Here is a 12,947-nt window from a genome sequence, read left to right on the forward strand (position 1 = left end):
GCCCACCCGCCTGATGCCTGGAAAGCTGTCTGCCGAGCTTCCTCGAGCAGCGTTGAGCATGCAGGTGTTCGAATCAGAGAGGTCTTCGTTTCGGGCCTGCTGGTCACGGTCCAGGGCCCCGGGCAAATGACACGTCTGCCGTGTAGCCCTGCGGCGGGGCGGCGTGCGGATAAGCAAGGTTGTGTAGGAGCAGGTGTGCGGCTGGGGCGAGGGCGAGAAGCTGAGATGGGGCTCGGGCTCCCCCGCTCCAGCAAGCCCCTCCAGCAGGGACCTGGGGGCTGTCACCGCTGCTGCCGCAGGGCTGAGATGATGGCACGGGGTGGCCGTCTCGCTCTGACAGGTCGCCACCCATCGGAAGCGTGTGGAAAACATTGCCAAGAAGAAACTAGACTCGTTAATGAAGGAGTCGAAGATTCGGGACTGTGAGGACCCAAATGACTTCACCGTGTCCACGCTGCCCCCGTCTGGAAAGCTTGGGCACAAGGCAGAGGGCAAAAAGGTGAGGGCCGTGTACCCCACAAGGTCAGCCTGCGGCTGAGGGCACACCTGTGCACACCTGTGCGTACACCTCCCCCCACAAACCTATCCTAGGTTTCTGGGTGGGGAGGACTCAGAGCACCTTGGGCCCTGGTGGGTGAGCGGTGGGCAGTATGTCTGGTGTGGCAACGCGACGTGAAGTCCCTGCTTTCCCTCGACCAAGAAATGTCTGGGCATGCACCTGGGGAGTTGGGGACACAGGATGGCCATTTGGACCTGGGAAACTTACCTCTGTGTGATTTTCTGTGGGGGGGGGGGCGGAAGTCAGGGAGGGCTTCCTGGAGGAGGAGAAGGAAGAGGAAGAGCAGGAGAAGCTGCTTAGGCTGAGTGGCCAGGCATGGAGCTTGGAGGGGATCAGGGAACCACCCTGTCCCCAGCAGCACTAGGGCTTCCCCTGCTGGGACATGGGGAGGTGTGGGGCACAGAGCTCTCTGTGGGGGGTCTAAGAAGGGGGGACATCTGGGCAGTGGGGTCATGCATGTGTCCCCAACATACCTCTCTGTCCCCTTTGCTGGGAGGCCCGAAGTTGTGGCCCCCCCACCCCTTGGGAGGTCCTGTGTGGGAGAGGGCAGGCGGCTCGGGTGCCACCAGAGGAGCAAGGAAAGGACCCTAGTCAGGACCCCGGTCTTCAGTGCTGGGTGCAGCTCTAGTGGGGGCTGCGCTGGCCAAGGACAGGCCCGATTCTCTGGGAGGGACTCAGCACTGCCTTCCCTGACATCTAGAGGGGCCGGGACTGGACCTTCTTGATCAGAGGGGACCGGCCAGGCTGGGTCCTGCCGTCTGTGCTCTGTCCAAGGCACAGAAACACTTTCTCCTGCTGTCCTGAGCGCTCCACCCCACCCTGCTGAGCTCTCTGGGGTCACTAGGCTGTGTCTGGGGGCAGGATTGGCCCAGGGCGGGCCCTCTGCTGCCCACAGCATCCCTGAGGGCGGTCGGAGCTAGGACCCGTGCTGGGACCCAGCCAAGCTCGGACATGTGGGCACTGGGAGGGTGACAGCGGATTCTGGCTGAGGCTGCGCTGATTCTCCAGGACGCGGGGCGCGCCCCTCCTTGGCGGCACCCAGATTTAGAGCCGCGTGTGCGTGTTGTTTCAGACAGTGTTTGCAGAGCCGCAACGCATGTCGGCCTCCCCGGCTCCCAGCACAGCAGGCACACGGCCCCCCGTGCCTCTGCCAGCGGGCTGTGGAGCCATCAGTAAACTAGGAGGGAGATGGGCTGGCGTTGCTGGGGGGCCGGGGCAGAGAAAGAGAAACGCTTCTGAGAGCGACCGGACCCTAGCTGATGCTGAGCTCCTCTGCGGCCGCCGAGGCGCAGCCGTGGACTAGCAGTGCACGAGCAGGACAGGCCCAGGGTGGAGATGGGAGCGTCCTGACTCCCCACGGGCCCAGGCTTCTCCCCTGAGCCAGTGTGGGCAGCCCAGGGCAGCAGCTGGAGCTGGGGGGCAGCTGCCCAGCGTGCCGCGGACCACACACTCCTTTTCCCGTGTGTGAGCCACAGGGGTGTTCAGGCCGAGGGGGCAGGCACTCCGGCGGTTCTTGGGGGTCACTCCAGAGCATGAGGTCTTGTCCCCCGTGTCCCTGGGGTGGAACTGACCAGCATGCGCTCCCTGTCCCAATAGTGGGGTCCAGTGGGGTCCCCCTTGAGCTCCAGGGTCCACAACGGAGGGGGCCTTGCCCTCCTCCTGGCTGCGGCTGGTGGTCCAGGCCGGGGCACGCTTAGTGGGGAAGGTGCGTCCATGGGTGTGCAGACGTGTGACGTGCAGACAGGACCAGGCCTGGGGAGCCCCTCGGGCGGGGACACGGGAGGTACTCTGTAAGCAGCGGTGAGGAAGCCTCACGGTAGCCCTGAAGTGGACAAGAGCAGCTTCGGGGGGCGCAGACCGTGTTTGTCTCCTCCAGAAGCAGGACAGGACTCCAGAGCCGTGGGGAGCCTCGCACGCACCTAACATGAGCACGTGCGGCCGAGGAAACTTCCAGACACACAAAGAGCATTTCTCACACTCTCACCCTCCGTGGGGAGAAAAGGCAGAACTGGGGACTGAATAGGTTTAGAGCAACATGTTCGGGGAGGGGGGGGCCCACTGAGCCCTCCCCGCCCCTCTTGGAGCCTGGTCCCCGGCAGCGGCCTCGGCGCCCACCGGGTAGCGGCGGACCAGGCTTCCACAGGCCTGGGGGGGCAGCAGCCCCTCCTGCTCTTGCTCCCGCTCCCCCCGGCTTGTTCCGGGGGGGGACACCCGGAGCTCTGGGCCTGAGGCTGGGCTCCCCCTGCTGCCCCGTCTCCCTCTCCCCCAGGCGGAGGAAGACGTGGAGTCAGGGGAGGACGCCGGGGCTGGCCGACGGAACAACCGGATCCTTATGAGCGGCTTCTCCAAGCGCAAGGTCGGGTGGGGCTCCCAGGCGGGGGCACCTTGCTGGGACCCTCTGTGTTCCACCAGCCCAGGGGCCCAGCTGTCCCTGCGCCGGCCAGCCGGGGCCGCCCCTCCAGCCCCCGGGGCCCCCAGCCCGCCTCCCGGAAGCCCCCGGGTTGCTTGCTACGTGTCTGTCGGGGGCTGCCGGGGGCAGGTGCCTGGACGGCCCCCCCGGTGCATAGCAGCCAACGCCCCTGGCTCACTCAGGCCCGGGCCCGGGCCGCCCGGCATACTGCGGGGGACAGGCAGGCCCAGCCGGGCAGCCCTGGCACCAGGCCCCCCGACAACAGGCCTGCCTCCTGCACCCTCCGGCCTGTACAGGGCCATGGCTGGTCTGGGGGCTCCACCGGGCCTGACTCCACTCTCCCTCCATAGAAGAAGGCCAGCAAGCTGAAGAAAGTGGCCAGCGTGGAGGAGGGAGACGAGGACCTGGACTCCCAGGGCAGCCAGAGCCGGGGGTCAGTGCCCTGCCCCAGCCTGGACCCGGGACGGGTGGGGCAGGAAGTGCCGAGGCCCGTGTCCCTGAAGCAGCGGACGCTGGACGCGCCGGCCCTGCTGTGGCCCCGTGAAGTCACAGTGGGCTGGGCGAGGGGGAGCCCAGCGTGTGGACCTCAGGGTCGTGGGGCCGCATGGGCCCACACGGACCCCTGCGCCTGCTCCAGAGTCCGCTGTGTGGTTGGGTGGGCTTGGCGCCCGCGCCTGTCCCTCCCCCGTGTCTTTCCTCAGGGTCCCTTGCCCATCCCGGCACCCGCCCCGGGGCGTAGTCGGCGTTGGGTGCACGTTCTATGTGGACCAGGGAGCCTGGCTCAGGAACCGTGCTGTCCAGGCTGCCCCGAGTCCGCAGGGCGCCCGCACTGGCGTCCTGACGGCTATCGCCTCTCCTCCCTGCAGGGCGGCCCGGCAGAAAAAGACCATGAAGCTGTCCCGGGCCCTCTCCGACCTGGTGAAGTACACCAAGTCTGTGGGCATGCGCGACGTGGAGGCGGAGGGTGAGGGCCCCGGGCCCGGGCCCGGGGGCGGGAGCGGGTGCGCTGCGGCCTGGCGGGCCTCTGAGGCCGTCCCCCCGCCCCGCAGTGGCGTCCAGCTGGCAGGTGTCGTCCTTCAGCGAGACCAGGGCCCAGCAGATCCTGCAGCAGAAGCCGGCCCAGTACCTCCGCTTCAACCAGCACCAGCTCTCCCGCATCTACCCCTCCCCCTACCGCGTGGACTCCAGCAACTACAACCCCCAGCCCTTCTGGAACGCCGGCTGCCAGATGGGTGCGCGTGCTGCACGGAGAAGGGGGGGGCCCGGCGCTCCAGGAGGCTGGGCTTGGAGAGCCTCGCCACACCCCGCTAGTGGCTGGCACTGGGGTGGGGTCCTAGGGCCCAGCGAGACTGAGGCACATCGGCCGCGTGCTTCTAGGGACGGCGGGGGGCTGGCTGTGCTGGGCTCCAGGGGCCTTCTGCCGGGACGCCTGACCTGGGTTGTGCGTGCGGGTGAGCCCGGGGCCGGCTCCCGCAGGCGAACGCTGGACTTGGGGGCAGCCGAGCAGGGGAGGTGGGGGTGGGGCACGTGCTGGGCGCTGACAGGCCGCCTCGTGTTCACCCCCATAGTCGCCCTGAACTACCAGTCGGAGGGGCGGATGCTGCAGCTGAACCGGGCCAAGTTCAGTGCCAATGGGAACTGTGGCTACGTGCTCAAGCCCGAGTGCATGTGCCAGGGTGAGCCCGGGGCGCGGGGCGGGGGCGCGGGGCGGGGGGCGCGGGGCGTGTAGGGGCAGCTGCCACAGGCTCACCTCCAAAGTACGGGTGCCAGAAGTGGGGGTGCAGCAGAGGGCCCCACGCTACCAGGGGCTGGCAGGGGTGAACGAGGGAGCCCCTTCGCACGCCTGACCCCCACGAGGCTCCTAGCAGGACGCGTCTGGGGCGACTGCCCACGGGGCAGTCAGAACCTCCGAATCCCTTCCCGGAGCCTCCAGCTCTCTCACTGCTGGCTGCTGGCAGCTGCGTGGGGCTGTCCCCGTTGTAACCTGGATCTCGCCCAGCCCTCTTGGCCAGCCTTGGCTAACTTCACTCTACCGCCTGGGGGCACGGGCCTGCGGAGCCCCATCACCGGGAGCCCGGCGTGTGGAGGGTGGCGAGGATGGTCCCAGGGGAGACCGGCACGCAGACCTTTGGTGCGCCCATGCTGGAACCCTGCTCCTCTGCCCCTGTCCCCGGCCCGGGACTCCAGGCCGGTCAACGGGGTGCAGTGGAGTGCCCCATGCCGCCACAAAGCCCTCAGCCTGGCCCCCTGGCCCCTCCCAGGCGTCTTCAACCCCAACTCCGAGGACCCTCTGCCCGGACAGCTCAAGAAGCAGCTTGTGCTCCGCATCATCAGTGGACAGCAGCTCCCCAAGCCACGGGACTCCATGCTGGGGGACCGAGGCGAGGTAGGAGGGCCCCGGCGGGGGCGGGTTGGGCAGCGCCGCCACGCCAGGCCCGGTGCCACCCCTGCCCTACCCGCCCAGATCATCGACCCCTTCGTGGAGGTGGAGGTCATCGGGCTCCCCGTGGACTGCAACAAGGAGCAGACGCGTGTGGTGGACGACAATGGTGAGGCTCACAGGGGAAGGCGGGGCAGGGGACGATCCTGTGACCCTGCGCTGCCCCCTCGCAGGAGCCCGTGGGGGAGCCTGGTCTCCAGGGGCTGGTTTTCTCCGCCGGGCGGCCAGCCTAGGCCGAGGCACCAGAAGAGGGCGTGGGCCTAAGTGGCCTCCCGGCTAGGGATTGGGGTGAGAGGTGACCCCTCCTCCCGGTGGCCTCTAGGATTCAACCCCATGTGGGAGGAGACGCTGGTGTTCACCGTGCATATGCCTGAGATCGCACTGGTGCGCTTCCTTGTCTGGGACCATGACCCCATTGGGCGTGACTTCATTGGCCAGAGGACGCTGGCCTTCAGCAGCATGATGCCAGGTAGGCGGGGGCTGGCAAGGTGGGGAGGGGCAGCATCCCCCATGATAGAGACCTACGTCCCCTGCTCAGGCTGGCGTCTGCCACAGAGGCCAGCACACCCCACAGAGAGCAGTCCCTCCCCCACACCCAGTGTGTCCCCCACTCCACAGGCAGTGCCTCCCGTAGGTCGGTGGAGGGTACCAGGGCTAAGCTCCCATCTGTGGGTCAGCTCCCGCCATGGGTGGGTCTAGGGACGCAGTCGGGACCAAGGAGGAAGGTACGGGGCCAAGGGCGCTTTGAGGATGCGGGAGGGGAGGAGCGCTCAGGCTGCACATCAGCTGGCCCCCGGGAAGGGGAGGAGCCCATGATATCAGCGGGCTTCCTGGAGGAGGTGTCCCCAGAGCTGGGCTCACGGGCCATATTCAGGGCCTTTGAGCAGAGTGGGCGGGTGACCGGTATTGCAGGCTACCGGCACGTGTACCTGGAGGGGATGGAAGAAGCCTCCATCTTTGTCCACGTGGCTGTCAGTGACATCAGTGGTAAGGTGAGAGCTGCCTGCAGGACCCCCCGCCTCGCCCCACCCCCAGTCCCACCCCACCACGCTGCCAGGTTTGCCGGGCCTCCTGGGTACCTTGCTGGGCCTGTTTCTCCACCGGCCAAGTGGGTGGGGGGAGCACCGCGGCTCAGCCCCCGCTCCCCGTCTCTCTGGAGCCTCCCCGGTCCTTCTGCGTCTCGGGATCCCTGGTCCTCCGTCCGTCCCTGAAGGGGTCTGCCTGGCTTTGCTCCCCGTCCCCCGCATCCCTGGATGGGGGACCTCCCCTGTCTCCCCCTTTCTGAGCTCCGGGCCCAGGCGGGGGCCAGTGTGTGGCGGTGTGTCAGGCACGCACGGGGGGCTGGCGTGGTCCTGGTGCCCACTGTCTCTCTCCTGCCACCTCCACGGCCCCAAGGTGCTGCCGGGCACGGTGCCGCAGGCCGCTCGACTCTTGCCCGCCGTCCAGCCGCCTGTCTGTCCTGCGTCTGCCTGTGTCCGCGGGCTCCTCGCCCGGCTGTCTGCGTCTCACAGCCGTCACTCTGTCTCTTTGGTCTTGCAGTGGCCTTCCCCATGTCCAAAGTCTACTTTTAGAAGGACAGTCCCGTTAGGAGCTTGAAGGTACCCCAGCGCCAGGGCGGCGGAGCCCGCCCGCCCCCCACCTGCATGCTCAGGTCGCCCCACTAGCATCTATGGCTCCCGGTAGCATTTTGGAGACTGTCAGCTCATGCGACATGGTCGTGATGTGGTTCTGGGGTCCCTCGGGCCATGCCCAGCCACAGAGCAGCATTTATGAGGCAGGTCCAGGACTCCGGCGAGGCCTCCTGTGTGGGGACCCCTCCTGGCCTTCCGTCCCTCCTCTGTCTGACGCCCCGTGCCCCCCCACCCCTACCTCGTGTCCTGTCCTCTAGCTCAGAGTGCCGCCGGCTCCCCTGCCCCCCGTGTGCTCCCTGCCCTTACCCTTCCTCTCGGCCCCTCTGCCCCTCGTGTGCTCCCTGGCTCTGTGTGCACCCATGATGCCCGCTGTGGGGTGGGGATGCCCCAGGGACCAGGTGCTTTGAGCTTGAATCCTGGACCTTCTTCTAAATGACTTTGCCACCAACTTTGACCAAATTGCTTTGGATTTGGGATCTTGAATCGGGAAGCCGATTCAAGTGCGGGCCACGTGAACAGCCCTGCGCAGAAGCACCCCCTATCCCTGGCCAGTCGTGGCTGTGGTCAGGGCCTCTGCATGTGAAGACCCTTCTGGCCTCTGCACTCCGGAGACGCAACTGTCGGCCTCTCTGGCAGTGACCTGGGCCCTTGTCAGCTGGTCCCGGGGATCCCCAGCTGCCTTGCTCAGAAAGGGAGGCGGCGGGGAGAGGCCTGGCTGTCCAGGAAGGCCGAGGCCAGCAGCAGTTCAGGGAATGCCGAGGCAGCCTGGGCCCTGCCCTTGGGGCTGCTGCACAGAGAGCACGGTGAGGCCGGTAGCAGTCGGGAAGGCTTCCCAGAAGAGGCAGCCCCTCCGGGGGAGCGAGCAGGCAGGGGTGTGGGAGAGCAGACCACTGGCCTGCGCTCGGCTTTGCTTGCTTCCTTGGCCTGTGTGCCCAAAGGCAGGGTGAGTGCGAGCGGGGCGGTGCTGCTCTCACGGGGTTTTCTCTCCTCTCTCTCTCCCTGCCAGCACCCCCGGGCACCCTGTGCCAGCCTGCTCGGCTGGAGCCGGGGGCTTTGGGAACCTGTGAGGGGTACCTGGTGGGCACAGGAGCCACAGTTCAAGGTCCCTGTCTGGGAAGCCCGGGGGCCTCCTCCTTCAAGCCCTCACAGGGTCCACCTGTCCTGAGACCCTCAGACCCTCCCCCTGCATTCAAGGAAGGCAGCATCCCCAGTCTGTACAGAGGCCATAGCAGCTGCTGTCCCTGGCAGGGGTGCCCTGGGGACACGCTTCCCCACCCGCAGCTGTGAGCGGCACAAGCCTGACACGCTGGCCCTTGGGCTGCAGCAGCGAGCTGGTAGTCCCTGGTCCCCGGGGCCTGGCTGCCGGCTATGTGGGCTCCTTCTCTTGCAGGTCAAGCAGGCTCTGGGCCTAAAAGGCCTGTTCCTCAGAGGCCCAAAGCCCGGGTCACTGGACAGTCATGCTGCTGGGCGGCCCCCACCTCGGCCCTCCGTTAGCCAGAGGCTCCTGCGGCGCACGGCCAGCGCCCCGACCAAGAGTCAGAAGCCGGGCCGCAAGGCCTTCCCGGAGCTGGTCCTGGGCACGCAGGACACAGGCTCTGAGGGGGAGGTCCGTGACGTGGCTGCTCCCAGCCCCGGCCCCACCCTGGAGGCCCCTGCCCCCGAGGAGCCCGGCAGCCGCAGCCCCCGAGGTAAGGCGCCGGTGGGGAAGAGCCCCATGCCCCAGAATCTGGGCCAGGAGCCGCCCCCTTGTGCCCCTGAGGGCCCCGGGCCTGCCGGGATGGCCGCCACCTGCATGAAGTGTGTGGTGGGCTCCTGCGCCGGTGAGGACGCTGAGGGCCTGCGGCGGGGACGTCTGCCAAGCCCCGGGTCCCCGGCCACACACGAGGCCATCAGCCAGCAGCCCCGGGCCAGGGCGGACTCGCTGGGGGCTCCTTGTGCCAGCCCGGGGAGAGGCAGAGGGGCCCTGCGGCAAGGTCCGGGAGGCGGCTCTGTGTCCACGGACTCCAGCGGCCTGGGCAGTCCCGAGGTGTTCCCCCACTGGCCTGAGGGCGCCCGCAGGCAGGCAGGGGCCCTGCAGAGGGAGATGAATGCCTTGTTCGTTCAAAAGCTGGAGGAGATTAGGAGTAATTCCTCCATGCTGTCCACCGGTAAGACCAGACGCTCCTGGCCGGCGTCCTCTGTGCTGCCCCCACGCCCCCTTCGGCATGGCCTGGGCCGGGCACCCTCCCTGTGCTTCTGTGTTCAGAACCTGCCTCTGTGTGCTCGACTGGCTGCTTCTCCTTTGCTCCGCTGGCTTGCCTGGGCGTCCCCTGCCGCCCCCAGCACCCCTTCCCCAGCTGATGGTACCAACCCCCTCTTGCCACCCCCTCTTGCCCTCAGAGACTCCCCACGAGCCCCTCAGTGAGAGCGGGTCTGACTCCAGCTGCGGCGCGCGCTGACCCGATGTCCCCGGCCGGCAGCCCCCGCCGCCCTGCTTTGCTGGCCGGCCCTGCCCTCTGCTGGCGCTTTTGCTAAGAGCTGGGGGCGGCTTCCTGTCCCCCCACCTCTCCCCCCAGGGCCAGGCTGCAGTTGTTCGGCCCCTGGCCCTGCACCGCAGTCCTCTGGGAAGCCTGGAGTGTGTCGGTGATGCTCTGCAAGGCGGCCCCTGAAGCCCCGAGACAGCTGAGGGTGCCCAGGTTCCCCACGTTTGCAGGGGGTGGAGGAGACGGCACCCACCCCTCGGCCCTGGGCGTTGCTTTATGGCCTGAATTGAGCTGAGCTGCGGTTGTGACAGACAACAGCCCGAGGGCACCTCATCAGGGAACCTCAGCCTTGGGAGGGGCTGGAAGCCGAGCCTGTCCCCCACCCCCAGACCCCGGTCCCTCCTTGCACCCCGCCCAGCCTCGCTGTTTGTCTGTCCACCTGCCAGTCGCACCCACACGCTGACCAGCCTGTTCTCCTTTCTGTCCCCACGCTGCCTCTATAGTTAGGGACTGAGAGCAGCCGCGTGCCAGGTAATGGGGCCCAGCCTGTGTGCCCTGTGCCGTTCCCAGCCCTGGCCTGCCAGGGGGCTCTGTGGACCCTGCCCGTGGGCACAGACCCTCTGCTCTCCCAGCCCCAGCAGCAGCAGAGCCGGAGGGCAGGGGGGGGGGCAGCCGTGTGCACAGGGAGGGGCCTGGCCGCTGAGGGCCCTGCAGGCCCCGTCCACGGGGGACGTGCCCAACACACTCCTCTCCTCTTACCCACAGATTCCCGCCCCTTCTCCATGCCGAGGACGGGCTCCTCCCTGTGTGGCCTGGAAACCATTGCCGAGGAGCCATCCCTGGGTCCTGGCCCCCCACCTCTGGTGGCTGCCCCCCCCAGCCCCTCTCCGGGAGGGGCCCTGTGCGCCTCGGGACCCGGCGCCAAAGTGGCGAGCCCCGCAGCGGTAGCTCTGGGAGCTTCCATGCCCTTCCAGCCCAGGACCCGGAGCAGAGGGGACACGGAGCCGGCCCTAGAAGGCCGGCGGAGGGTGTACAATGGTGGGGGCCCCGGGGGGGCGTGCGAGGGGACCCCGAGCAGCCAGATGGTCAGAAAGGCCATGAGTGAGGGGCAGGTGCCCTCGGAGCTCCTGGGTGGACGGCGGCCCCTGGCTGGGCCCTGCCCCACCGTGTACTCGGACGCCACGAGTGGAGACCGGCTGTGGCGGCGGCTGGAACCAGGGGGCCATCGCGACAGCGTGTCCTCATCCTCCAGTGTGTCGTCCAGCGACACGGTCATCGACCTCTCCCTGCCGGGCCTGGGCCTGGGCCGTGAGAGCCTCGCAGGGGCTCTAGCCGGACGTCTGCCCCTGCGGCCCTGCTCGGCCACAGCTGCCCGCCTGGACCTGTCAGCCGTGACCAAGAGCAAGTCCAGCCCCAACCTGCGGGCTGCCGGCCAGCTGCCTGCCTCCCTGGAAGAGCTTTCGCCGCGTCCCCTGGCCCCCAGGCCCCCCTGGAGTCGCCTCCCCCTGGCGGGCCTCTGGGACTGCCCTGCGGCTGCCAAGTCCAAGAGCCTGGGGGACCTGACTGCTGACGACTTCGCCCCCCAAGTGGAGATCCTGGGCCGGAGCCTGGGACTGGCAAGGGAGGGGCGGGCAGGGCAGGGGGTGCGGCGGGACGCCCTGACGGAGCAGCTGCGCTGGCTCACGGGCTTCCAGAAGGCGGGCGACATCACCTCGCCCACAAGCCTGACTGCCGTGGGGGAAGGGGCGCCTGGTCCCCCCGGCTTCCTGCGGCGCTCCTCCTCCCGCAGCCAGAGCCGCGTGCGCGCCATCGCCAGCCGGGCCCGGCAGGCCCAGGAACGGCAGCAGCGGCTGCAGGGCCCGAGGGGACCCCCAGGGGAGGAGCGGGGCACCCCCGAGGGTGCCTGCTCCGGGGGCCCGGGGGGCTGTGGGGACGTGCCTGCCCCTGCCACTGGGCTCCTGCTCAGACTCTGACGGGCTCCCCAGGGTGCGAGGTCCCCAGTCCCTCCCCCCGCCCCCTGGCCCTGCACTGTGGTCCCGTGGAAGCCCCGACCCTCAGCCCCCACCTCTCCCCAGGGAGGAAGGGAGCCTGCTTGCGGTCGGGGCGGATTTTTCATGATGTTAAGATATATATGACAAGTATTTAAGTTTTTAGAGACGAAGCTTCTCCCACATTAAGATGGTGCCCAGTCCTTTGTGCGTCGCACCTGCGTCTCCACAGCGCGGGGCACGGCTGTGTGTGGGCTCCCGGGCTCGTCCTGTGCCCACTCCCTGCCTCACGGCGCTTTGCTTGTTCTGCACAAAGCCCCCTTTGTACGGGACACTTTAGACCCCAGACTCGCGGACACAACTCCAATAAACACTTTCCTGCTCGCTGGTAGTGGGGCCACCCCCGTGCCCTGTGACCACTGCCACAGTCCCTGGGCCGGGGTCCGTGTGAGGACACCCCGACCCCTTTCCACAGAGGCTCGGCGGACCCCTGCAGCCTCCAGGATGCAGCCCCTGCTCCCTCCCAGCCTCCTGGTCCCACTCCTGTGTGTGGGGGGAGGGGGCAACCTTGGCCCTGGGCAGGGACCCCAAGCCAGAGGACCCCCAACTGGCTAAATGCATACACTACCCCTCCCCTGGAGTGGCAGGACGTCAGCCGGGACACCAGAGGGTCTGTGTCTGGGCTGGGCCCCCAGCCCGGCCTCTGGCATCTGACCTCCACGGGAGCCATGTGGGCCACCCAAGGCCTTTGCCACGAGAGTGCCTGTTATGCAGCAGGCGGTGGGTCTGGCCAGGGAGGTCTCGTGTCCAACTACCAGGATAGGCCCTGCTGTCTTCCCGATAGGGCTGGCGAGAAGGTGGGCACCGACACGAGGCCGGGTGCTGGTGGGTGGGCACGGTCTCCCTCAAGGTGTCCCCTCTGCAGACTCCAGGGGCCTGTGCCAGCCACTCGCCCAGTCTTAGCGAAGGCCAGGTGGAGGGGGCCTGCTGGCCCCACAACCCCCCGGACCCACCACACCCCTTCTCAGGTACGGGGAACACTTCCATGGGAAGCGGTGCCCCGAGACCAAGAGGAGCCCCAACGCAGAGCATTTAGGAGGTGTGCCTGGCCTCCAGGGTCCCTAGAATCTGGGGTGTGTTGGAAGAGGGCACCTGGGGGCATCAGCCAGGGGCTTCTGGGCCAGGCTGGCTGCTGGGGCTCCTGGAGCTGAGAAGCAGGGCCGATTCCCATCTGGCCCTGGTTGGGAGCCGCCCGCCGCCACACCTGGGGAGGCTGGGTCTGTCCCAGAGGGTGCCTGGCAGCAGGGCGGGTCTTGCCTGCACGGCTCTGCCCAGCTGATGCCAGGGCTGGGGCACCGCAGCCCCTGACGGCAAAGTTGGGCAGGTGGAAGAACCTGTGGCGGTGTTGGGCTGAGCCAGGCTCGGCCAGACTTTTTGGGCCTCCTGGGCATCCGTGC

At 68.1% G+C, this 12,947-nt stretch overlaps 1 protein-coding gene across 1 annotated transcript in view; it reads left to right on the forward strand.

The window, feature by feature from the left end:
* The window catches only part of PLCH2 (phospholipase C eta 2), a 64,527-nt gene extending 52,639 nt beyond the window's left edge, over positions 1-11,888 (forward strand). The window contains exons 12-23 of the mRNA XM_082686297.1: positions 341-499; positions 2,829-2,915; positions 3,320-3,402; positions 3,836-3,933; positions 4,019-4,201; positions 4,538-4,645; positions 5,231-5,355; positions 5,434-5,518; positions 5,732-5,878; positions 6,322-6,401; positions 8,431-8,728; positions 10,268-11,888. Coding sequence (XP_082542423.1) covers positions 341-499; positions 2,829-2,915; positions 3,320-3,402; positions 3,836-3,933; positions 4,019-4,201; positions 4,538-4,645; positions 5,231-5,355; positions 5,434-5,518; positions 5,732-5,878; positions 6,322-6,401; positions 8,431-8,728; positions 10,268-11,475 — 2,661 coding nt within the window. The 3' untranslated portion in view covers positions 11,476-11,888. The remainder of the gene's footprint in view (positions 1-340; positions 500-2,828; positions 2,916-3,319; positions 3,403-3,835; positions 3,934-4,018; positions 4,202-4,537; positions 4,646-5,230; positions 5,356-5,433; positions 5,519-5,731; positions 5,879-6,321; positions 6,402-8,430; positions 8,729-10,267) is intronic.
* Positions 11,889-12,947: the final 1,059 nt, after the last annotated feature.

The sequence above is a fragment of the Mustela nivalis genome (genome assembly GCF_964662115.1).
Source record: "Mustela nivalis genome assembly, chromosome: 10".
Lineage (NCBI taxonomy): Eukaryota > Metazoa > Chordata > Mammalia > Carnivora > Mustelidae > Mustela > Mustela nivalis.